Source organism: Vulpes lagopus, chromosome 2, assembly GCF_018345385.1.
Source record: "Vulpes lagopus strain Blue_001 chromosome 2, ASM1834538v1, whole genome shotgun sequence".
Taxonomy (NCBI): domain Eukaryota; kingdom Metazoa; phylum Chordata; class Mammalia; order Carnivora; family Canidae; genus Vulpes; species Vulpes lagopus.
Genome location: NC_054825.1, coordinates 123,711,855 through 123,737,969, shown reverse-complemented (window position 1 = coordinate 123,737,969; position 26,115 = coordinate 123,711,855). Strand labels below are relative to the sequence as shown.

Sequence of the window (26,115 nt, the reverse complement as noted above, 5' to 3'; positions counted from 1 at the left end):
ATGTATTAGCCATAGAAATTCATTTTTTACCAATGAAATGTTATGTAGAAGCCTAGTTATTTAACAGGTCATATCCTTTAATACTCAATCATGGACATTGATCTGGTAATAGTTTTTAATTTATTCAATTCAGTTTTTGAATACCTACTATGTACCAGGCACCATTCGCGATGTTGTGTTATATTGGTCAACAAAATAATCAAAGACTCTTGTACCTACAATACCTATAGTGCTCAAATATAGATTGGGGTCTAGGTTACACTAGGGTCCCTGTGTTTTGATAGATCTATTTAGAGTCCATAGAAAGTCCTTAATGTTATCTGTTCTGCCAGTGTTTTGCTGTTTCCTCAACTTGAGAAACGGCATGAGGCTATGATCCTTACCTAGTGCTAGTTCTACAATTCTTAAATCTCATTCGTGTCTATCCAACTTGCTGAGAGTTTAGAGTTTTTTAATTACCTTGGGGGGTAAGGTAGTCTGTAGCAATCAATGATCTTAATAGTTTGGGTATACTAGACTATCTACAATGAATTGACCAAGGTAAGAAGTGTTCTTTTAGCCTTCTTTTTATCTTTGTACTTTTATTTTATTATTATTTTTATTTATGTATTCATGAGAGACACAGAGAGAGGCAGAGACACAGGCAGAGAGAGAAGCAGGCTACCCGCAGGGAACCCAATGCAGTACTCAATTCTCTGTACTGGGATCACACCCTGAGCCAAAGGCAGATGCTCAACCACTGAGTCACCCAGGCGTTTCTCTCTTTATTATTTTTTTCTTTTTATCTTTTTAAATGAAGAATTTTTACAGACTTTCACCCTATGGACAATCATTGATTTTTTTTCTTTTTTCTGTTCTCTATTCAAGAAAATAAAATAATGCTTTTTCGTGTTATGTCCTCAGGAACTCTTACACAGCATCTGCAAGTAATATGACAAATTATAAAGTTATAGTTTCCAAATGGTGCATAAAGTTAATAATATAAGAAATAATAATATAGGTAATGCTTTTTAAGAGAAAATTCTGTCTTCAAAATCTCAAATTATTTGTTTCCAAAAGCATGCAAGGCAGAAAGTGTGCTGACAGAAGGGTGGCTGGAGATACTGGGAAAAGACAATGGATCATGAAAATGCTGGTGGTAGGAAATGTCAAGAAAATATAAACTGTTATACAATCCTCTTAATAGTAACTTTATTTCTAATTCAAAACTACCATAACCATCCATGTGGGATAGTGCATAGACAGCAGATGACTAATTTTAGGACAGTCTTTTAAGTGTCTCTGTAGTCTCAAACAAAGACTTTTAGGATAGTGGGTGCTTAGAAAGAATTCGAGATTTATTAGTCCCCCGTGCCACATTAGGCAAAGAATACATTTGGTAAGCACCCCACCAGCATATCTAAATGGCTAAATGGCTCCTCTGACTGTGACCCATCTTGTGACATTCCTTTTTTATCCAGGTATTAATGGAACATTAGCAGAGAAAGAATAACTATCACGTTGGAAAAGGATTTCATCTTGTTCACTTCCATATATTAATCATAAGTACCTTATATCCCCTGATCTTGCAGTGTTGTTCTGCAAGAGGTTACAATTTCGTGTAAAGAATGCATGTTTTTGGCCTTATGCAGGAAGGGTCTTATTCGAAGTACTGAAACCGTCCTCTAAGATACTTTCATAGGTTATGGCTGGACCTCAAGAGCATGACTTCAAATGATATTATAAACCTTCTGAAAGAGATATATACACACAAAGATATGCATTTGTACACATGCACATATATTTATCTATGTCATGCATGCTAAAGCTATTTTTAAAATGGGAATGATCAACTCTAGAATCAGGAGAATGGTTACCCTCAGGTTGTAGTGAGGAGGTTGAGATTTTGATAAGCTTCACAGGGCTCCAAGGGACCAGTTAATACCTCTTTTTTAAGCTCACCCACAAGTGAGCTTATGGGTGTTGATTTTACATATGACCTACTTCATTTTAAAATGTGAGATGAAGAGAGTCATATATAAGAAATGTTATATAATGAACATCTGACTTTTGTTTTAATGGAATTTATCTATGGCACCAGGAGAGGTTCTAATACTATCTCAGAGCAACATTTTGGTGGACAAAATATCATAGTCTTTTTTTTTTTTTTTCAGTCCGAAAGGATATAGTCCGCATCCTCCCCAGTTTAGATGTTGAAGTCAAAGACATTACTGACAGTTATGATGCCAACTGGTTTCTTCAGCTATTATCTACACAAGATCTCTATGAAATGACCAGTAAAGAGTTCCCCATAGTGGCTGAAGTCATAGAGGCACCTCAAGGAAACCAGCTGCCCAGAAGCATTTTAAAGCCTGGGAAAACCATTGTGATCCATAAAAAGTACCAGGCATCAAGGATCTTAGCTTCAGAAATTCGAAGCAATTTTCCTAAAAGGCACTTCTTGATCCCCACTAGCTATAAAGGCAAATTCAAGCGGCGACCTCGGGAGTTCCCAACTGCCTATGACCTTGAGATAGCAAAGAGTGAAAAGGAGCCTCTCCACGTGGTGGCCACCAAAGCCTTTCATCCCCCTCATGACGAGCTGTCATCCGTATCTGTTGGGGACCAGTTCCTAGTGCATCACTCAGAGACGACTGAAGTCCTTTGTGAGGGAATCAAAAAAGTGGTGAATGTGTTGGCCTGTGAAAAAATCCTCAAAAAATCCTATGAGGCAACACTGCTCCCTTTGTACATGGAAGGAGGTTTCGTAGAGGTGATTCATGATAAGAAACAGTACCAGATCTCTGAGCTCTGTGCACAGTTCTGCTTGCCCTTCAACGTGAAGGTATCTGTGAGAGACCTTTCCATTGAAGAAGACATTTTGGCAGCTACCCCGGGACTGCGATTGGAGGAAGCTATCACAGACTCTTACCTACTCATCAGTGGCTTTGCCAACCCCAGGGAGTGCTGGGAAATTCCTGTCAGCCGCTTAAATATGACTGTTCAGTTAGTCAATAGTTTTTCTAGGGACACAGGATCATTTCTCGTCAGGACTTTGGTAGAAGAGATCACCGAAGAACAATATTACATGATGCGAAGATATGAAAGCTCTTTCTCTCACCCCCCACCTCGCCCTCCCAAACATCCCTCAGTGGAGGAGACAAAGTTAACCCCACTCACCTTCCCCGAAGACAGGGCTGTGGGACCGCCTAAGTCTCCCAAGGTAAGGCTATGGTTTTGTGCTTTTTCCTTTTTTAGCATTTTTCTTGAGGCAATTTATTCCAAGTCTCCTTCAAGTTTGTGTTTTTTTGCTTACTTCTCTCTTTCATGCCATATTTGAAATGAGCCTTTCTGATGCCCAGTAGATGAATGAACATCAATAGAGCATAAGCTGTTGCAGCATTTTGTATCTTGATGCTTAACCAGTAGATGTGACAAGAAGTTTACATTGAATTAGAAATAGCAGGGCTGACATTTGGATATGATGACCCAAATTGCAGTCTCGATGGGTTTTTAGTAATTAGGGATGTTTTATAAGGTGCCTCCGAAGCTAATCTGTCTTACTTTGGAAGTGCTCTTCTTTTTCCTAGGTGGAGTTGTTTTAGTAATTCCTCCAGGAAATGAGCATACAACAAACTCCTATCTTCGAGGGGGTTACCAATAGCATTCATCTCTAACACATGTCTTCATTTTGTTTTATGTGCAGAAAGATGTAAAAATATCTTGGCAGAACTGTGTGTGAGCATATGAGCATCTGCCCACAGTCTGCCTATCTGAGGATTGTAATCTTTAACAGTTCTATTGAAAAACAAAATCAATAAAATCGCAGACAGTGTGAGATCCTAACAGAATCAACAGCTCCATAACCATTGTAAAGATCTGGGGAGGGGTGGGGGTGTCAGCTTTATTTCTACTTGATAGCTCTCTTCTTTTGCCTCTTGATAGCTGCCTGCTGAGTGCCTGGAAAGCACTTGCCCTCACACCGTGGAGCGTAGGTCGTTTATCTGGCGGGCAGTGGTTCTCTGGTGTGTGCAAGGAGTGCATTCTGGCCCGGCAGATGTTATGCTAGCAGCTTGGGGAAACAAAGCAATTAGTAAAACAAAGAGAGATGCTGTGTTTACTCTCTATACTTAGGAATGATAGCAGCCGCAGGCTTCAAGTCTGTGGGTATGAAAATACTTTTAATTTTACATCTCCAAGATTGCATTCTGAGTGTAGGCCGGATACATCCAGTAAGAACCTTCCAGCTCATCTTCAGAAAAAAAGATAAAAGCAGCAGAAACTGCCTTTCCAGAAAAATGATCTTGAAGGAGTCATTTTAAATTGAACAGTTGGTCTCAAATAATGTTGATTAACAGGCTGCTATTAATGTGGAGAGTGTCTGGCTTCTCCTGTTTAATATATTCGCATTGCTGAATGACTGATGTGAGAGATGGAATACTGGCTTCATCTTTAGCGATCAGCAGAATAATCCTCCCCCACACCCTCCCAAGATGTCCATGCCCAGCTTCCAGAACCTGTGAGGATGTTACAGGAGATGGCAAAAGGGACTCTGCAAGTGTGCTTACAATTAAGGACTCTGAGGTGAGGAGATTATTCTGGATTAACCAGAAAGGTCCCACTGAATCACAAATCCTTAAAAGAACCTTTCCCAGTTGAGGTCAGGGCCAGCGAGAGATGTCACTCAGAGGAATGGTCACAGAGAGGCCGGGTTGCTGTCTTTGAAGATGAAGGCAGGGAGAGTTGAGTCAAGGGGTACAGATGGTCCCCAGATGCTAGACAAGGTAAGAAAACATTCTCCCCTAAGGCCTCCAGCGAGGAACATGGTCCTGCCAACACCTTCACTTTAGCCAGGGAGGCTTGGGTAGGATTTCTGACTTGGACAACTGTAAGATAATGAGTGTGTGTTGTTCCAGGCACCATGTCTGTGTCATAGCAGCAGCAGAAAGCTCATACAGGACATCGGTTGAGTGGGGGGGAATACGTAAAAGCTTAACATAGAAAAATCTATATATCAGTTAGGACTTGTGGGTTGTTGTTGTTGTTGCTGTTTTTGGCAAAGTGGCTTTTCTTTTTCTTTTTAATGAATTTCCGAGTTCATGCACCCTTGGAGAACCTGAGGGTGCAGCTAAACCTCAGGGACACTTGGACACAGGATGTTGAACATGGCCAAAGCAGGTCTTGCTTTTCATCACAGACTGGTTTTATTCATACGAGGCATACTACAATGATGGGTCCAGCATCTTATAGTTTCACCACTTGATGAGAATAGCATCTCTTTAAAAAAAAAAAAAACAACTGGGACTTCGGAGCATATGCCCATCTCCTGGTTCAATCAATTCATTGGCTGCCACAACTACAGCCAAGATCAATGGGGGAGGGAACGAGGACTGGCTCTCTCAAGCTGTAGACTTAATGGAACAGTACGTGAAGATCTGGAGCTGTCCATTATAATCAGAAAGGAAGGAGTCGAAAATTCTCAACTACTAAGAACACAGTCATAGAAAAAACAGGTTAAAAGTTTTTAAAATGTCATTTCACAGAACGTCAAATGAAAACGATCAAAGTGTTTTATTAGGAGAGAAATTCACAGAACAACCAGTTATGCCTAGGTTACTGATTTGGAAAGCCCTCCAGATGCCTCTCCTGAGTTTCTCCTTTACTCTCACACAACTGCCACACTCATAATACTCCTGGCACCAGATGTGTGGGGTTTCTGACATCAAGCAATTTGTTGACACCAAGTGGATGTCCTAAAACTTAATTCGATTCTGACACTACCTACCTGGAGCTAGCAACCGATTGCACATGTTGAGGGCTGAGTCCCTCAAGACTGCCTTCCATTTCAGATGCTAATTGCAGGTAGTAGGTCTTCCAGTTGCCTAGAACTTCTGTCTAAGAAGGCTACAGATTGGAGGTTCCCACAACCCCTTCTCAGGTGCAATGAGTTCCCTAAGCAGGGCTCAGAGAACTCAGGGATTACATTTACTTGTTTATTATTTTTAAATTTTTTTTTTTTTATGATAGTCACAGAGAGAGAGAGAGAGGCAGAGACACAGGCGGAGGGAGAAGCAGGCTCCATGCACCGGGAGCCTGACGTGGGATTCGATCCCGGGTCTCCAGGATCGCGCCCTGGGCCAAAGACAGGCGCCAAACCGCTGCGCCACCCAGGGATCCCCTACTTGTTTATTAAAGGATATGGTAAAGGATACAGATGAAGAGTCAGAGGAAGAGATAAGCAGAGCAAGGTCTGGTAGGGTCCTGAGCACAGAAGTGTGTGTCCTGTACAGTTGGACATTCTACCCTCCTGGTGTATCTCTCCAAACCCCATACTTTTGGGATTCTTATGGAGGCTTTCTAACAGAGGGATGATCAATTATTAACTCCATTTCCTGTCCCTCTTCCTTCTCTGGAGAGTTCCAGAGTGGACAGTGGGGGAGAAGTTGAAAATTCTAAGCTTCTGGTTGTGGGGTGGTTTTTTCTGGTGACCAGCTCCCATGCAGAAGCCCACTCAGAGTCACCTCAGTAGAACAAAAGTATATTCCTGTCACCTAGGTAATTCCAAGGAATTTAGGAACCCATGTCAAGCACCAAGAATATATATATATATATTTTAGGATCTCACAGTTACAAAAATGAAACTAATGCAACCTTTGACTGAATTCATACGTGTAGGATTCCAGATCGACTTGATAATTCCTAATTGCTTTTTCACTGGTTGGTTAGACCCCACATGGTTTCGTCTAAGTCTCATTTCTTTTTTTCTTATTAAAGATTTATTTATTTCAGAGAGAGAGAGAGCACAAGTGAGAGGTCAGAGGGAGAAAGAGAATCACAAGCAGACCGTGTCCAGCACAGAGCCTGACACAGGGCTCAACCTCGTGACCCTGAGAACATGATCTGAGCCGAAACCAAGAGTAGGACACTTAACTGACTGAGCCACTCGGGAGCCCCTCTGAGCCCCATTTTAAAGAATATTGATTAGTAGAAGTTTGTTAAATGTTGAGTCATTTGTTAAAATGCTTAAAAGTCTAGGAGCTACTTTCACCTGAGAAACAGTTGAGGGATCTGGGTGACAGTCTAAACTGAAATGACTCGGTGCTGGCCGGTACTATTGTACACATTTAAGGAGCCACTGTGTGGCAAAGAGCACATTCTTATTTTCCATTACAACTTTGACTGAGAGTCAATGGGAGGACAATTTTGAAATAATATGTTGGAACAGATTTCTTGTCACTGAAAAGGTGAAAAAAGAAGCTAGGAAACCCTAAGTCAGTGATGTTATCAGGACGCTTCTGCTTGGTTGAAAGTTTATCAGTCAGTTGAGAAAGGTCTATAATTCTTTGTTTATAATTGGTTTCATCGATGCTGCTGTGGTAGATAAAGAACTGTATTTTCTCTGAAATCACTTTAAAATGTCAGAGAATGCTATAATTTACCTGTGCTCGGACCTACTGACCTCATTTTCAACACTTTTTTTTTTTTTTTACCATGAAGATAGAAATCTGCTTAGTGGATCATTTTTGGAATATAAACAGAAGCTCTGCCAGCTTCTGCATAATCTACTTGAAAAGTCTTGCAACCAACTATTTCTTATCATCACAATGTCATCCTTTCATATATTTCTTTTATGTTTCTTCTGATATCTACATTAAAGCCCTTCTATCTATGTGTGCTTTTAGAAGTGATTGGTTCGAACACTTTTTATACTCCACAGGCAGGAAGCAGCCATTGAAAACAAGCCTCTAAGATTTTGAATTGCATATGGAATATTGCTTTAAATTCAGGGAACAATTTGCAAGGCCTATTCAGAGTTTAAGTATTCAAACCCACTTCACTCATTAAAATAACTTATTATATATGTAGAGAAGAGTATTAGATTCCTCATGATGCAAGTTTACCTGCCCCTTCCCAGTGGGCCATTAGTTTTACGAGATCATTTCTTGCAGTGTTAAACCACAGGATGGATGCATGTGCCACCGAAGAGCACAGGTATCCATCATCAGTTATAAACCCTACTGGTTCATCTAAGAAGTTCAGAAATTGAGAATATATGGAGACAGGTTATAGAAACGAGGCTACATAGAAAGAACTGTTTTCCTGGGTAGGATCCCAACTGCTCTCTACCTTTAGCAATGCCTAAAACAAAGAATCGATTGTAGTAGCACTTTGAGAATCGCAATATGGATATGAGCAGGGGCAGGTGAGGGGGGTGTGGGGTAGATGCCAGGAGATGACAGTACAGTGCAGGGCTTAGGAAGCTTTATGTGGAAGGACTTTTTTTGTCGTTTTGAAAATGTGGTAGCTGTGAGGGGGGAATAATTTATGGGGACTGAACAAAGGGATGAGAACATCCTGAGTGACCTGTCCAAGTTCCTTCTGGGCTTATGACAATGTAGACATCATATCTGTAAGATCTTTGCATTCTGTTTCTTAATCAGATGAAAACAATTTATAAAGTGACTCAATAAATGGGCTGAAAGTTGTTTCCTAAATGGGAATGTTCTGGGGCTGACTCTCCTTTCCTGAGGGTTAGTTCCTATGTCAGAAGTAGTTTCAGAGACTTTGAAAGAACATGGACTCACTGGGGGTTTCGCCTGTCATAGATATATATGGCTATGACTTCTGAGTGCCACACAGGAGAAATGTAACTTCTGCATTCGGATGAAAGGGCCTATAACCAGATAGAAAAACAAACCTTTGGTTGAAAGATGAGATATTCCACGGCTTCAGAGACTGCACCTGGGACCAGAAATCTTGCATTTCACTAACTCTGTTTGGCCATTTAATGCCCAAGTGCCCACTTTGCCGCCAGAATTTCTAGATTTCTGTCGGACAAGAACACCCACAGGAGACATTAAGGCAAAGAGCAAGGGAGGCAGTATGGCAGGGTAGTGTGAATTGAGCAGAAAACAAACCCGGTACCAGAATGAGAGTGAGGGCTGAGAAAGGCAGAGGAAGGCAGTAGTTCCTGGGAGGTGCAGGGAGCACGCTCACCAGCTGCTGCTGGTGCCAGGACTCGCTTCTGACCTGCTGAGACCATTAGTGGCTGAAAAGGAAAACTCTACGCTCCCAGGGTGAACCTAGATCCTTAGAGAATAGTGCTATATCCTCTGCTTTTGTTTTTGTTGACCTGATGTAGTTTGGATTTGTAAGCAACTCTGCACTTCCCAGGATTGCTATCTGTCTCCTCACGATGCATTCTCTCCCTCTGACGTACAAGCTGTAAGGCTGTTTCCCTGAGAACAGGGAAAAGTAATGTGTTGGCAGCCTTCGGAGGCCAAAGGCAAAGATGGCAGAACATGGACACACCTGAAAAATTGGGATTTTAAATCTGAGAAATAAGAAAGAGGGAACTTATGATCATCCTTTAAAAAGCTGACAAATTTAGCATAGTTTTAGCAGACATTGAGCTGTCCTCAAGGTTAAGGCACATACAGATTAAGATGCCATGGGTGTTGAGTTGCCCAAGATTTGTAGCCTAGTTGAGGCCTGAGCCTGTAAACAGCCCACTGTAGTAGGAGCAAGTGAAAAAGGGGAGAGGTGAGGGGACTGGATGAATAAAGGAAGTGCTAAGTTGAAAATCAACCAAAGTCAAGTTCCAGCTGAAACCTTGCAGACAGAACTCTGTACCCAGAGGAAAGTGTGGAATAGTTACACGTTCCCTGTGTGCTTCTGGAAGTAGGAGGGTAAACAGAACTTTTAAGTGTTCCTCTGGCATAATATGTCCTATACTAATACTTGTAGCTGGATAGTCAAAGAATGGCTTAAATGACTTTTAACTGAAAAAAAAAAATGGTTAGAATCAAGTATTAGGAGACATGGCCTGATTTTCAGGAAATGTCAACCAAAAAAATAAATGCTACCAAAAGTTATACAACTAATAATAAAATAATAATAATAATAATAAAATGCTCATTTTCTCTGGAGAGTTTATGTCCAAAGAACCCTGTTTTCCTTCTGGGAGGCTGAAGTGTACTCCTACTCGGAAATACTTGAATTAACTAAAATTTTGACCCTCTCTGAGTTTTCAACTGACAATGTTCTCAACAGGGGAGTGAGGAAAGACTGATGAAAAACATTAGTGAATACTCCTCCCTGCCTCCCTCTCCCGTCTGTGGAGTCAAGAACTAAAATAGACCACCAAATATGTGATTTGGGACACATATGATGTGTCCCATGTGATAACATGTCCCGAGTCTGTGTTAGTGATTATTAGTTTTTAGCTGCAAAAAAAGTCATTTAAAAATTTTGTTTATTTTCCCAGTGGATTGGCAATTGACTGAATGATATTTGTGGGAAATCGTTTAGCATTAGATTTCTGGCTTGTATGAAGATTAGGATATTTTTCATTTTTTTAAACATTCAGAACCTGGAAATCTCTGTTTAGAAATGGCCAGCTATCACTGAATAATCAGTAATTTGGAATGTTCAGCACACACTATGTATAAAGTAAGGGCATTTGAATTGCCAACTTCCTATAATCCGTACAGGGATTCATTGATTCACCGAGGTGAGTGTGGGCTCACTAGGTATTTAAGTTCTGTTCTTTGAACTCACTACCTTCAGTTTTGTTTTCTAAATTTTCCAAAAAAAAAAAAAAAAAAAAAAAAAAATCTAAAAGAGTAGTTGGAGAAATGTAGAGGAGGTAAATTCCAGCTGGCTTTGCAGTTTCAGAAACTGATTTATCTGAGTTTTCCATTACTATATCAGTTCTGAATTTATTTTAGAATAAAAACCTTACCTAGAATAAATTGATAAGACATAAGCTATATATTTGAGCAAATAAGTTTTGCTACAACTCAGTTTCTTGCAAGTGAACCATTACTTTTAATCTTTTGGTCGTGTTTCCAGACCTATATAAATGAAAGCATTTATGTTTTGCTTCCCAAACCAAATTTCCTGGGTAAATGTTAAGACAGAAAATAAGCACAAGAGCGCTATGAAAGAATGCATAAGGATAGGCTTCCTAAAATCAGGACTTTTTTTTTTAAATTGGAAAAGTAGAAAACTTAAGAGATTTATCTCAATAATAGAAGAGAGTAGTAAGCAAAAATGAACAGAGAATTTAAAGACTGGAGAGTCCATAAAAACTCTAAAAATTCAAAGAGAAGGAAATGATTCACACTAATGCATTATTTAAGGACAAACTCAGCTTATTACAGCACTGAATTCTATTTTTTATCATACTTTACCCAGAATCTAACTTAAATATGATCATGATGTCTTGTAAAATCTCTACCCAGTACTTTATTATCAATACGCACTTCTAATAGAACAAATTGCTTTGAGCTATTTTGTAAGATATGCCATTGGTTAAGGCATTTACCGTGGACCAATCACATAGCTCATTGAAAATCTGGTGAGGCGAGAAAAAAAAAATAGAGGAAATCCTATAAGATCATAAGGCCATTGGCTACAAAATTAGCCAAGTGGAATAAATCTATGTATATCACAGACCACAAGAACTATATAATAAATCTATCATTATCTATGCAAAGAATTGAAAAGGCCTGATCATAAAATTGTGGAGTTACACAACGTATCAGAAGCAAGAAATATCTGTTCTGCTAGTGTAAGAGATCAGAATGTAATTTTAATCTGTGATGTTAAGCTTATTTAGAAAAATAAACTTCATATACCATTTGTTCTTCATGGAAATTTGTTGTTGTTTTCAAATGCTTTCCAAACCTTAATGTTTAAATAGTGCATGCTTACTAGTTGTGAAATAGGATATAACACAAAGTCATACGAATTGTATAATCCAAGGATGGGACTTACCCTACCCAAGATATTTTTCTCTTCATTGTCTTTGGTTCTAGCTTCTCCCCTGCACTATAATCACTTCTGTATTTTTCCCTTCGCACTAGACCCTTCTCAAGCCCAATTTGCTCTCATGCAGTTGACAGGCATCCTGTGTTCAATAAAATATTATAAGGTCTATGATCCAAGCTACTCAGTGTTCTGTACTTGCCCATGACTGGCAGGATGCTAGGTGCTTTCACGTATTATTATCTTATTGAATCCTTCACACAGCTTCATGAAAGGGGTTCTGTTATTATCCTTATTTGGCAGACGAGGCGATTGAGGCTGAAAGTTATGTAATGCATCTTGTCTGACAAATTTTGTGGTCAATGCTCAGTCCACATGTTATTTTTTTTTCAATTTCAGTGCAGTTGACATACAGTGTAATATTAGTTTCAGGTGTACAATATAGTGATTCACCACTTCCCACATCACCCAGGGCTCATTATGACAAGTGCACTCCTGAATCTCTAGCACCGGTTTTACCCATCCCCCCACCTACTTCCTCTCTGGTGACCTTCAGTTTGTTTTCTATGGTTAAGAGTCTGTTTCTTGGTTTGTCTCTCTCTCTCTCTCTCTTTTTTTTTTCTTTTGCTCATTTGGTTTATTTCTTAAATTCCACATATGGGTAAAATCATCACATCTGCCCCTTCCTGCTCATGCTGCTCATGCTGCTCATCATCTGCCCCTTCCTGCTCATGCTGCTCTATTGGTCGTGAGTATCGGTCCCCACAGGCTTCACCGCCTGTGCATCTGCCAACGCTTTCTGCAGGGTGCATCCCCCCGGGAGGAGACGCGTGACATCGCCGACTTGGGTCCCAGGTTCCCCAGCTTCTTGCTGGCTTCTGCTTGTGCTTTTTGTGTGTGTGTGAAGGGATTTCCCTCTTCTATAAAATTTCATGTTTTAAACCTTGTATCTTGGAAAGTGTTGAAACATGCCTGGGGTGAGCCCCTGAGTGCCCTGCATCCAACTCCAGGAACCTGCCCCCGCCCATCTGGTTGGACACCTGCCTGCTGGCTCATTTTGATATGAATTTTATGAATGGATTTGCAAAAGGAGGGTTCTTGCGTTGGGAGGGGGAAATACAGAGGTGTTCAAGGAGTGACTTAGGAAAGCCCCCCCTTCTCTCCTCTAGGGTAGGGATGGGCAGGGACTATAGTCCACGGACCAAATCCCGTCACCATCTGTTGGGGTAAATAAAGTTTTATTGCAGCACAAAAAAAAAAAAAAAAGCTGCTCATTTTACCCACATATGGGTAAAATCTAATTTGTTTCACTTAGCATTATACTCTCTAGCTCTATCCATATTGCAAATGACAAGATTTCATTCTTTTACCCTGGCTGAATGATAGTCCTTTGTGTATATACACCACATCTAAGAAGATGTCCATTTGTCTATCAATGGACGCTTGGGCTGCTTCCATAGTTTGGCTATTGTAAATAGTGCTAAAATAAACATCGGGGTGCATTTATCCCCTTGAATTGGTATTTTTGAATTTTTGGGTAAATACCCAGTAGTGTGGTTGCTGGATCACAGGATAGTTATATTATGAAGCTTTAGTAATCAAAACCGTTTGGCACTGACACAAATATAGACACGTAGATCAATAAAGCAGAATAGAAAACCCAGAAATAAACACACAATTAAATAGTCAATTGATCTTCCACAAAGTAGGAATGGATAGACAAGCAGAAAAAGTCTCTTCAATGAATGGTGTTGGGGAAACTGGTCAGCTGCCGCAGAAGAATGAAACTAGACCACTTTCTTACACTATGCACAAAAATAAATGTAATAAAGATTAAAGACCTGAAAGTGAGACCTGAAACCATAAAAATCCTAGAAGTAAGCCAGGCAGTAATGCCTCTGACATTAGCTGTAGCAACATTTTTCTAGAATGTCTCCTGAGACAAGGGAAATAGAAGAAAAATAAACTATTGGGACCACATCAAAATAAAAAAAGTTTCTGCACAGTGAAGGAAATAATAAACAAAACTAAAAGGTAACCTCTTGAACAGAAGATTTCCAAATGACCTATCCAACAGAGGGTTGGTATCCAAAGTCCTATTTTTTTCTTTCTTTTTTCTTTTTTTTTTTCTTTCAAAGTCCTATTACTTGAATACTAAGCAGTAAAGGGTATAGTTGAACACTCCCTCATTTTTGAAACCCTTTCTTTGTTTTCTGGGACATCATGCCCTTCTGGTTTTCTTGTACTGTAGTGGTTGATCCTCCTTGAATTTTTTGACTGACTTTCTCCCTGGTGGTTTCCCTTAACTGTAAGTATCTGAGTGCTTTAGAGCTTAATCCTTAGTATCTTCTCCATCCAGGCCCACTTTGTAAGTCCCCGTCCCTACTCACAGATTCCTTGTTTTATACCTGTAAAACGGCATTCAGAATTAGTCACATGATGTATGGATTGATTAAGAAAAGCAACCGGAAATGAACTCATCCATTCCCTTTAAAATCGACTTTAAGGTACTTAGATGTCATCTTCTAAAGAAAGTTGAGTCTTTGAGAGATAGGAGCCTGCGACATTGTGTCGTGTCTGTTGCAGATATCAGAGGTCAGAGAAGTGATCAGTTGAGGACAGACACTTCCTTCTGATGTTATTCTTGTAAATGTAGGTTTATCATGCTTAGGATTTTTTTTAAACTGCTCTAGTGATGGCAAAAGCTGGAGAGTACCACAAACTATGTAAGAGATGCTAGAATTTTAGGGAAGGCCTAAGGCCTTTCCTGGCATCAGCAGAAAGAAGCTTGTTAGTAACAATTCAAGTTTCACTGAAATCAACATAAGGAACTGGACCTCAAACAAGGACTAGGACCAATAATTTTGGAATTCCACTTCAAGTAGGTGATAACACAAGATCGAGAAAGGCTGTCAAGCCTTTTCTTCATCAAGGGAGATATGACCCTATCAAAGAAAGGAGTAATAAATATCAATATGTTAAAGAGCTCAGAATAAGGACAATAAGCCAAGGAAAATTTGGAGTATATTACTGCTACATCGAGGAAAACTAGAATTATATGGTTGCAATAAAGATTGAGGAGAAAGATTTAAAAATCTATTGTTTGCATTTCTTTAGATATCACTTAAAATTGCATATTGTATGTAAAATGACCTTTTTTAAGATTTTATTTATTTTTTCATGAGAGACACAGAGAGAGGCAGAGACATAGGCAGAGGGAGAAGCAGGCTCCATGTAGGAAGCCCGACGCGGGACTCGATCCTGGGTCTCCAGGATCACGCCCTGGGCTTAAGGCAATGCTAAACTGCTAAGCCACCAGGACTTCCCCTGTAAAATGCTTTTAAATTATTTATACCTATAATTATTTTTTAAAATGTTAAAATAATGGTTATTATTATAATTATTTACACTTCTTTCAGCTCCTTAGAGGTAAAGCCTTAATTGCATGCCATTTGCTGTGATAAGCACTGGGGACCCATTAAGAGAATGAAACACAGTATCTAAACTCAGGAGACTTTCTGTCTAATGGATTAGACACAGGAAAATAATCTCAGTATGAAAACCAGAGAGAAGAGTGCTATTAGATGGAAAGTGCACGGACTTGGGGGACAATTTACTATGATTTATCAAAAATTGAGATTGAGCTCAGAAAAAGGATATTTAGATGTCCCAGTTGAAGTGAGTGAATTTAGACAATTAGGGTTAGATGCAGAGCAATGTTTAGTGTGATGTAGCCAGAAGGAGCACTAGGGGCTGGTGATAGGGTCTAGAGGTAACTCTATCAGGATCCTGGGGAGGTTTATAATGGCTGCAGTGCATAGCAATATTGTGAGGGTGGAAGAGCAAAGAGGGCCAGATCAGGAAAAGCGTGGAAATTACCAAATTTCTTAGCTCAGGCTCCTTAGTAGTTTGGTTTACTTCTTAGTCATACTGTCCCAAATGAGGAATGCGACTTCCTCCATATCAGCTTGCTAGGTTCCCTGCCACACTATGCTCTCCCGGTGCTCAGGCCTCAGTCTTCACGTTACTGCATCTCTTCTTTGCCTGGTTCAGCCACCAGGTGATTGCATGACTGTGGACCTGTCGTATCTCCTTGGCTAATTTCCTAAAGATTGCAACTATGTTCTTGATACCATCCCTTATCTTTATTCTTTTTAGTTATTACTTCCTTTCTTTTTATTTTGCCAAGAGGTACTGTTTTTTATTTTATTTTATTTATTTTATTTTCTGTACTTCCATTCCTTTTTTAACAATAGACCCAGGTGCCCCATTAAGTCCACAGCTAAAGCATTAGTTCCTGAAACAAGCTAGTTCCCATTTTCACCTCACCATCCTACAGGAAATATTGGATTTCATTCTTCTAGCACAGAAAAGAATGAAGACTAACAAAATCAGTTGTACTCCTATTAAAAAAAAAAAAAAAAAAGACTAGTCCTTCTTTAAGCTGGTCTATTTTTTAAGGAATTTGTACTTTCTACAGAGGGTAGAGGAAAAATTGAGGGTACTTTAGAGTTTCCAGCAAGGAAATAATAACAAAATTTCTATTTTAGATATAAAACATCTAGAAAAGGCAAATTTATAGAGACAGAAAACAGATAAGTGGTTGCCTAGAGTGGTGGTTGTCTAGAGTGGTGGGTAGGAGCAGAGATGAACTGCAAACAGGCATGAAAGAACTTTTCGGATGATGAAAAAGTTCTAAATCTGGATGCTTGCCCATCCCTTTAAATTTATTAAATTCACTGAAGTGTACACTTACAATGGTGAAAACATCAATTATACCTTAATAAATCTATTAAAATGTCCATTTTGGAAAATCTAATTATAGAGCAGATAATGAATTCGAATAGAAGCAGAGAGAACAGTTAGAAAGCTAATGTACTAATATCAGTGAGAGCGCTGACGGCCTCTGTGAGTGGAAGACAAATATTCAGGTTTTTAGGAGGTGGTATTTGTATGATACATGGTGGAGGAAGTGTAGGGAATAGGAAAGTCACAAAATAAGGAAAATATCCAGATTTCTGACATAACCATCATCATGGATGTTGGTGAAATTCATTAAATCAGGAGCTCAAGAAACAGACAGAAGGGTGGTTTTGCAGAAGATAAGAGTTTAAAGTACCATCAGTTTAAAATGTCTGTGAGACGTGTGAGCTGAGATGTCTAGTATGAAGTTAATGATGGTCTACAGTTGAGGAGAGAATTCCAGGCTGAATTTGGTGTTTCAAGTGTCAGCAAATATAAATGGTAAATGATGTCCTGTGACAGGATGAGATGAAGCTGGAGAGTGTATCACTTATGAGGGGGGAAAAAAAGAGGTACTTCTACGGGGAAACCCGAAATATAAGGGATAAAAGAAATACATAAAAAAGCATAAAAATAAGCAGCTGGAGAGCTTAATTAACTAGGTGCTTACAGTGAATCAGGTGCTATTTTAAGCTTTTTACATGTGTAGACTCATTCAATCCTCAGGAAAACCCAAATGTAATTTTCAAGATTATAACCCAGTTCTACAGGTGATTAAGGCTTTATCAACACTGGGTAACTTTCCAAGGCCAAATGTCTGTATTATTGGCCTTCAGTAGAAATAATGAGGATTAATTTATTTTATTTTTTTTTATTTTTTATTTTTTTGGGGGAAGGACAATAAGAGAGGGGGAAAGAGAGAATCAAGCAGGTTCCATCCCCAGTGACAGCCCAATGTGGGGCTTGATATCACAACCCTGAGATCACTATCTGAGCTGAAATAAAGAGTTGGATGCTTAACAGACTGAATCACCCAGACACCCCTAAGGAGCAATATTTTAAGAGACTCAGTGCCATGGAGAATATTTGTGATTAGCATCAAAATTCAAGTTACAGCTGATTGGTGCTTATTTTTCTCCTCATGAAAAAAAATTGTGGAAATCATCAATATTCTTATTTGGTGTGGAATTAAAATTTCATTGAACTATATACTGTCGAAGGAAAATTTTCTGAAACATAGCATCCTCTATTAGGGACCCATATGGAGGGAGTCTCTTTCTTCTGGAACTTGGCCAGTTTTCATTGCATAAGAGAAGGTAGAGAACCGTGAACTTAGCTATATCCACTGTATTTATATATGATGTAAAATTATAGTGTCTATGTCAATCTTGGGATGAGTGTAGCCTTCCCTTTTTCCTCAAAGTAGAGGGAAATCAAACAATAGTGAACCATAAAGGGGCAGCTATACCATCTTTAAAAGATAATCATATTCATGCTCCTTCTGTGGTTCTTATCTTTGCATAGACCACCAGCATGTACTGAGTAGCCTAAAGCAGACATCAAAGACCAGTTCTTCCAATTTTTCCCCCCTCTTCCCATATATCCGTCATTAAATCCTATGGATTCTACTTCTTTACCATTTTTGAATGTATACCTTTCTACTTCAGGTCTTCATCATTTCTCTTCTGGATTTTTTAGATCATCTCCCAACTAGTCTTTTTATGTTTGGTCCTACTATATTCAAATTAATTATTCACATCACTGACATTATAAAAGAAAAATCTTACTGTGTGAGTCTCTTGCTAAAAATTCTTTGTGGCTTTCCTTTACATTTTTTTTAAAAATCATCTGTCCCTTATTTGTTTCTCAAGCCTTACTTCTCTCCATACCAGACCTCACATTTATATTTTCACGGTACTGAATTTGCAGTTTGCAAAGACTTTATTCTCTCCTGAGTTCCCAACTTTCCAAATGAATTTTGTTATTTTTGTTTATAGTTAACAACTGTTTATTGGGGACTCACTAAATTCTAAATAACTAAACAGTTCTCATTTAATCCTTTCAGTGTCCGTGTAAATGTTATCATCATTCCCAACTCATAGACCAGGAAACTGAGGCTCAGGGAATAATTATCCGTGGAAAGAGAGCCTCGGTAACTGTTAGAGCAAGAATTCAACACTTATCCTTTATCCTTCATCTAAGTTACACTCTGTCATTACCTATTCTAAGGAAATTTCCTTGGCTCTCTGCCTCCATCCTCTAGTTCACAAGTTTGTGTTTAGTGCTCCTAATTTGGGTTTCCATTTACCATAAAGTGTTACACTGGCTCTCTTACTTATCTGTCATACTAATGAGCTACTGCACTTCTTTAGGCTTGGGGATATGGAGATGTATCTACACACACACACACACACATACACACACACACACATTCATACTTGTTTATTTGGTGGTTTTTAAATTTTATTTATTTATTTGAGAGAGAGAGAGAGAGAGCATGTGTGTGCATGTGAGCTCTCCCGCTGACTGAGCAGGGAGCCTGATGGGGGGCTTGATCCCAGGACCCCAGGATTGTGACCTGAGCCGAAGGCAGACATCTACCCGACTGAGCCGCCAAGGCACCCCTTTCCCTGGTGTTTTATTAAAGTTCTTGGTTCAGAGCACTCACTCAATAAGTATTTCTTATTGGGAGGAAGGAAAGAGAGGAGGGAAGACGGAAGAAACTTTATTTTTCTCCAAGTAAACTTTTTAGTCCATATATGAAAAAGAGTCTGCAAACCTGTCACATTTTGGGGTATTTTCAAATTTCTTAATACTTCTAGGTGGAAGTCTGAAATTCTCATGAAGCCAAACCCATTAACTTTTCACTTGTGCTTATTTTTATTGCCTTTAAACTTACTTTTATTGATTTTAAATTGATCCTGTAAAATTCTATTTAGTTCTAATATATTTTTAAAGATTTTATTTATTTATTTATTTATTTATTTATTTATTTATTTAGAGTGCATGTGTAGGAGGGAGGGGCAAGGAGAGAAAGAGAATCTTAAGCAGACTCCAAGGTGAGCTTAGAGCCCAACGTGGGGCTTGATCTCTGAACTCTGAGATCAGGACCTGAGCTGAAATCAAGAATCAGAGGCTTAACTGCCTAAGCCACCCAGGAGCTTCTACTTCTAATATTTTTAAAATTTGATTTCTTGTATATACTTACTATACATGTGTGCATGTGTGTATATCTTACAATATGTATTATACACTATTGAGCTCCCATCTGACTTTTATTATGAAAGTAATTCCAAAATATCTCTTTACCATTTGTTAAGTAGTTCTTCCCAATTTTTGGATGTTTTTTTTAGCATGTAATAACTTTGTTAATATAAAAACCTGTTTCAGTGATCTTTTATTTTACTTTTGAATCAAGATTACATTTTTAAAATAGGATACATTACTATGTGTTTGTCTATAGATACACTTTTTAAATGGTTTTATGAGTAAGGCATGTTATTTTAGGAAATAGAGAAAAACAAAAGAAGAAATAATCACCAGTAATCTTACCACTTTAATATTTTTCCTATAAACATTATATTTACGTTATTCATTAGCCTCAGGCACACATACATTTATCTTCTGTTTTTGTCTGTGATAAAGTGATATATGGGCATACACGCCTATGTAATCACGTGTGTAGCGTAACAGATCATTACATTTGACTCCTTGTCCTGCAACTATTCCAGAGGCCCCAAACCCCAGACCTGAGGGTGAGCCCATGAACCTCCAGAGTTTAAAGTGAGTTGCTAAACTATTGATGCAGGGCTTGAAAGACGAAGGTCCTACGTTCGGTGCCAACAGTCTTAGCAGTCTTACATCTTGGAAGCCAGGAGCAAATGTTCTCTAAGTGCTAGGGCATTTGTCTCCTCATCGTAAGTCAAGAAAGAGAAAGGTTGAGAAGTTTAGCAAGTCAAGGAAATATTTTTTTTTCAGAGTTAATCATACCCTGTGAAGATTTTATCCCCGACAATATGAATAAAGAAAGTTGAATTTTTCTTTCTAATCGCAAGTTATGTAATGGGGTCTTCAAGGGACCATTTGAGGGCCTTGTCATTGAGCTGTGGGAATTTGAGGATAATGAGAACTGACATTTGACCCATAATGAGAACTGACATTTGACCCATATCTACAAAGTCTAAAGGTAAGAGGCTACTACTGGAGATTTCCCCTTCCGGGTTAAGCGATATTGAGAGTAAACTACACTTCTATCAATGGCAGAGCAAGTGTGTGTTTCCTTGGGAGAGGAGGGGATCTTAAACAAAAGACGCATTTCCCGAAGTCCAGGACCTGAGGGTGATGGCTGTACGTGGCTAGCCTTGGGCAAAGATGTTACAGTGTGGTTCCCAACTGGGATGGTTTCCAAGTGATATGCTAAAGTATCCCAGGAATGGGTAGGGTCAGTTTGTCACATCTGCCACGCCCAAGTTACAGAGCTAGGAGCAACCCAAGACTGTGTACCCTTTCTCCCGATTATCTTTTCTCCTTAGACCCTGTGCTGGAGAAGTAATAAAGGAATTAGTGAGTAGAGGGAGGAAATGGAAAGAGATAATAATTAAGAAGTCAGCCATACTTTCTTCTCTATTTGTAGATTTGGAAGCCTCAAGGGAGATTAAGCTGTATGCCTTGGAGAAGCTCTCTGAGCTTTGGTTATTATACTAAACTGGACTGGATCTAAGTGGCTAATATGCAAACGTGGATTTTTATGAACTACTTGTTCCTTAAAAGCTATGGGATTGCCTTAAGATTCTATGCCGAGTTAGAACAACAACCACCAGGTTACAGAACCTTGAAGGGATTTAAGAAGGAAGTTGGTTCGTTCTTATATTCTATCAAGTCCAACTTGTTCAATAAATTGTTTATATAACTATGTGTGTTTGTCCACCCATGTGTGTATTGTCTCTGTATATGAATAGGTAAATGGGGGTATGTGCAATGTGGTTATTTCCAGTCATTCTTTGGGATATCAAGTTTTTTTTTAAGGTCCAAATAAAATTAAACAAGTGCTCAATTTCATATAATTTTTGACATTCCAGTGTCCTCCTCCTTTATTTTCAAAAATTTATGTGGGAGATTTATATATTCCCCTTTGGTCTTCTTTGTTCTTTTGCTCTTCATTCTTTTTCTTGATTTTATTATTTTATTTTATATTTTTGATCTACAAAAAGCTATACATGATAAATGTACATAACTTGGTGAATTTAGTAATTAGTATACACCCATGAAACCATCAACACAGTCTATGGCGTTAAACTGTCCATCACCTCCAAAAGTTTCCTGCCATCCCCTTTATAGGTATTTTTTTTTTTCTTATTTTATGATAGTCACAGAGAGAGAGAGAGAGGCAGAGACATAGGCAGAGGGAGAAGCAGGCTCCATGCACCGGGAGCCCAATGTGGGATTCGATCCCGGGTCTCCAAGATCGCGCCCTGGGCCAAAGGCAGGCGCCAAACCGCTGCGCCACCCAGGGATCCCCTGCCATCCCCTTTATTATTGCTTTTCAATTTTACTTCATGTTTATTTTTTGTCTCAGTCCCGGTGCTGCAACTTGCATCAGATTGCTCTGGTCTTTAGTGCCCCAAACCATGAATTCAATTTACTCTCTTTGGTTTTTCAGGGAGCTACTAACAATGCACTTGTGTGTAAAATGAATTTGCTGAAGATCTGGTGATAACAGCTAGGAACAGAAAGCAAAAATTCCAGGGCGCCTGGGTGGCTCGGTTGGTTAAGCCTCTGCCTTCAGCTCAGGTCATGATCTCAGGCTCCTGGGATATTTAATTAAAAATAAAAAGTTAAAAAAAATGAAAATAGAAGTTCTAAACCCTAATAATAATAATTAATCCTTGACCCATAACCCTCCTCAGGCTTTCATCTCACAGAATTAATGCCTTTCCTTCTAGGACCATCTCATATTGTTGGTTGTTTGCTTTTTAGTAACAGCAATAACAACATTAGTATTATTAATGCATTAAAAATGCTCATCTTATAATTTAGTTATGTAATCTTAATTTGAAGAGCTTGATTTGCCTTCCGATCAGACCCACTTATAATTTTTCTAAATCTGTATTTATTTTCATATTTAACTGCTTAATCCATGAGGAATTTATTTTGTATGTTGTATATTGTATTAAAAAAATTAAGTAGATGCTTAAAACATTTTCCCAGTTCCATATATTTACTTAAGTATTCCTTATCTGTTCTGAAGGCAGTTTCCCAATTTTTTATTCTATTTTTTTTTATTTATCTGGCTTTTCTTAAACGAGTAGCTCACAAGTAGTATTTTCTAATATGTTATAATATTGGTATACTTTTTTTCTTCTTGGCATTAATTATTTAGGTTCTCAGCTCCTTATTTTTCAAATGAACTTTTAAGCCATTTCATTAATTTTTCTAAAGACATCTAGGGGGGATTTTGGTTGGAATTCTATTAAACTTAAATATTAATTTAGAAGAATATGAATTTTTATTTTACCATCTTGGCAAATGGTTTGATATTCCATTTAGTTAAATCTTGTAATTAAATTCTTATATATCTTTATAACAATTTTAAAAAATATGGAATGCTTCACAAATTTGTCATCCTTGTGCAGGGGCCATTCTAATCTCTATATTGTTCCAATTCTAGTATATGTGCTGCTGAAGTGAGCACTGTCTTTATAATAATTTCTGATGTACTTCTGACATTTCTTCAAGTTGCCATTTCTTCATATTAGACTCCTTCCTTCAGAGATAGGAACACTCGGTTGTGTGGTACTCTCTCCAATGTAGAACTTCTGTATTTCCATTTGAATAAAACCAGAGATTATGACTTTTACTTTTAGACAAGTCTGTCACTCAGAGGCTTTTTCTTGATGATTATATATTAGATACTGTTTTAGATGCGGCACATGCATCAATAACAAAACATCTTGGTATGTGGCTTGAAACTCTGTCTTCGTGATCCTACAGCTAGTGAGAACTCGGTTCCCTTTTTTTTTCTCTACCCTTTTTTTACCTTCTGTGCAAGGATTTTCCCAGGAACTGCATCTTTTCAGGATTCTAATGGAAGTACATACAATGTAGAGCATGGTAAGTACTATATAAAAAAGAATAGGGCAAGATAAGTAGGATCAAGGGTGTAAGAAGAGGGATGCCTGGGTGGCTCGGTGGTTGAGCATCTGCCTTCAGCTCAGGGCATGATCCCAGAGTCCTGGGATTGAATCCTGCATCAGGCTCCCCCTAGGGAGTCTCCTTCTCCCTCTGCCTGTGTCTCTGCCTCTCTCTCTCTCTGTGTCTCTCATGAATAAATAAATAAAATCCTTTTTAAAAAGTGTAAGATGAATAGAACAATTTTAAATAGGGTGGTCATCGTGTGCTTTGCTGGGAACAGAACACTTGTTCAAAGACTTGAATGGATAAGATGAGCTATGCAGACAGAGGATGGGATAAGTGTTCCATGCAGAAGAAAGAGATGGTACAAACCCCAAGGCAAGGGTGTGACTAATGTACCCAAAATTTGGCTGGAAGGCCACGAGGGCTGGGATATAGTGAAGAAAGAGACAAAAGGGGATGATTTCAGAGATGAAATGGGGGAGACAAATTGTGTATGTCTTTGTAGGTTATTGTAAGAAGTTTGGCTTAACCTTTTATGAGACAAGAAGCCCCTGGAGGAACAGGTGGGGGAATGACAGTTACACTTTACAGGACTCACTCTGACTTCTGTGCTGCTGCTAGAAAGGGAGCAAGGATGGAAACAGAGAAACCAGTAGGGGGACATTGCTATATATGATGCTGCCCTGGGCCAACAGGATAACAATGGGGGTAACAAAAAAATGGTCAGTTGTAGGGGGCAAAGCAAAAGGTACTTCTATCTGGGGTGCATTTTTCTCCTTCTACTTCCATTAAAGAATCTTCATCTTATAACTCTCTGCTGCTGAACTTTTCAGTTTAGCTTATTCCGATCTGATTCTCTTATTCACAGAATTTTCTTCTCTTGGACTTTATATAGGTGCAATTCTCTTTTGAAAATACTGAAAATTTAATTTTAGAGAGCTGTGGTGGGAAAAAATACTGTTTGGAAATCAGGAGAATGTGATTCTCATCCTGGCTGTGTTGTTAGTTTGCCACGTGGTATGAGGCAATCTTGGCATTCTTCATTCTTTTTTTTTTTAATTTTTTTTAATTTTTTATTTATTTATGATAGTCACAGAAAGAGAGAGAGAGGCAGAGACACAGGCGGAGGGAGAAGCAGGCTCCATGTACCGGGAGCCCGACGTGGGATTCGATCCCGGGTCTCCAGGATCGCGCCCTGGGCCGAAGGCAGGCGCCAAACCGCTGTGCCACCCAGGGATCCCGGCATTCTCCATTCTTGACTGTAAAACAAGGTTAGAGTATAATGAGTGATGTTAATTTTTTTTAGCGTAAATAGTCTACCAATCTGTGATTCTGTCTCTGTAGTCTGGTCAGTAAAGAGTTAAAAGTAACTGACAAATATTCCTTGGAGATCCTTGAAATATCAACAGAATGCTTTGCTATAACTGAAGAATTTTTAAGAAATGGGAAGTATCCAACTTACAGTATTTTGAAGGGATGGTGGTTGCCCTTGACGTTTGCTGCAAGATTCTCTCTCTGGCAGCTGAAGACAGGCCCTTGTTTGTAATGCTTGATTTAACGGGGCCTACTCTGTCTTCATGATCCTACAGCTAGAGAGAACTGGGTTCCCATTTTTTTCTCTCTCTCTTTTTTAACCTTCTGTGCAAGGATTTTCCTGCGTCTTTTCAGGATTATCCTTTCCTGTTTCAGTCCTGTGCTTCTAAAACCTGATCTGTGGTGGTTGGATCACTGTATTACGTATGCACAAGGCAATATTTCCATCCACTTGTTTATCTGTTTCATCTTAACATTTCCCTGTATCTGATCTTCTCCTTGAGAAGAGCTTTCTAGGGTTTCCAGGTCTGTCCTCCTGTTGCCTCCCCTGGGGCATATATTCTTCATGTGTACCTTGTCTCTGTTCTCTTTTATATCACACACTACATCTGGTTCTGTGCCCTGGTGCAACTTCTTCCTCCTTGAAGCTCGTTCAGTCTGTTTTGAAATGCGTAAACAATATTGTTTCTCTCCCATCTCAAGGGCGTTGCATTTGCAACCCTATCTGACATCGAGAGACCAAAATTAAGATACTAAGAAACTACCAAATGGAAGGCTGAAATAGGTTGTTCTTGCAAATGGAAAGATATTCACCCCCATTTTGCTAAAAGCACAAGATCTTTCTAATCAAACATTTGACATCATGACCAGGCTGGGGAAAAAGTGTACCTGTTCAGTTATAATTGGTTCGGCTCACAGAAGTGGATTTCTCATTGTCTGTGCAGCTACAGGAAATATGGTTAATAAAAGCACATGTCAGCCTGACTGAAGCTGTTCTATAAAGCCCTGCCAGGCCACTCTGCAAAACTGTTATTTCCTATTATGAAAACTAAATCTCAAATCATAGTTAAAAGGTAATCAGTCTTCAAGAGAGTGGTCTGCAGGGGTCAGCAGTAATTCAGATTTGATTGGCAACATAGGTTTTTCAGGGAATAGTTCAAAATGGGAAGCATT

The 26,115-nt window shown here is 38.9% G+C and overlaps 1 protein-coding gene and 1 pseudogene across 1 annotated transcript in view; one reads left to right on the top strand and one right to left on the bottom strand.

Annotated features, from left to right (window-relative positions):
- THEMIS (thymocyte selection associated) overlaps nucleotides 1–26,115 on the top strand; it is a 188,717-nt gene that overhangs the window by 84,268 nt on the left and 78,334 nt on the right. Inside the window, exon 4 of the mRNA XM_041744869.1 lies at nucleotides 2,154–3,202. Within this exon, the coding sequence (XP_041600803.1) occupies nucleotides 2,154–3,202 (1,049 nt within the window). The remainder of the gene's footprint in view (nucleotides 1–2,153; nucleotides 3,203–26,115) is intronic.
- On the bottom strand, nucleotides 23,086–23,185 carry LOC121485927 (annotated as a pseudogene).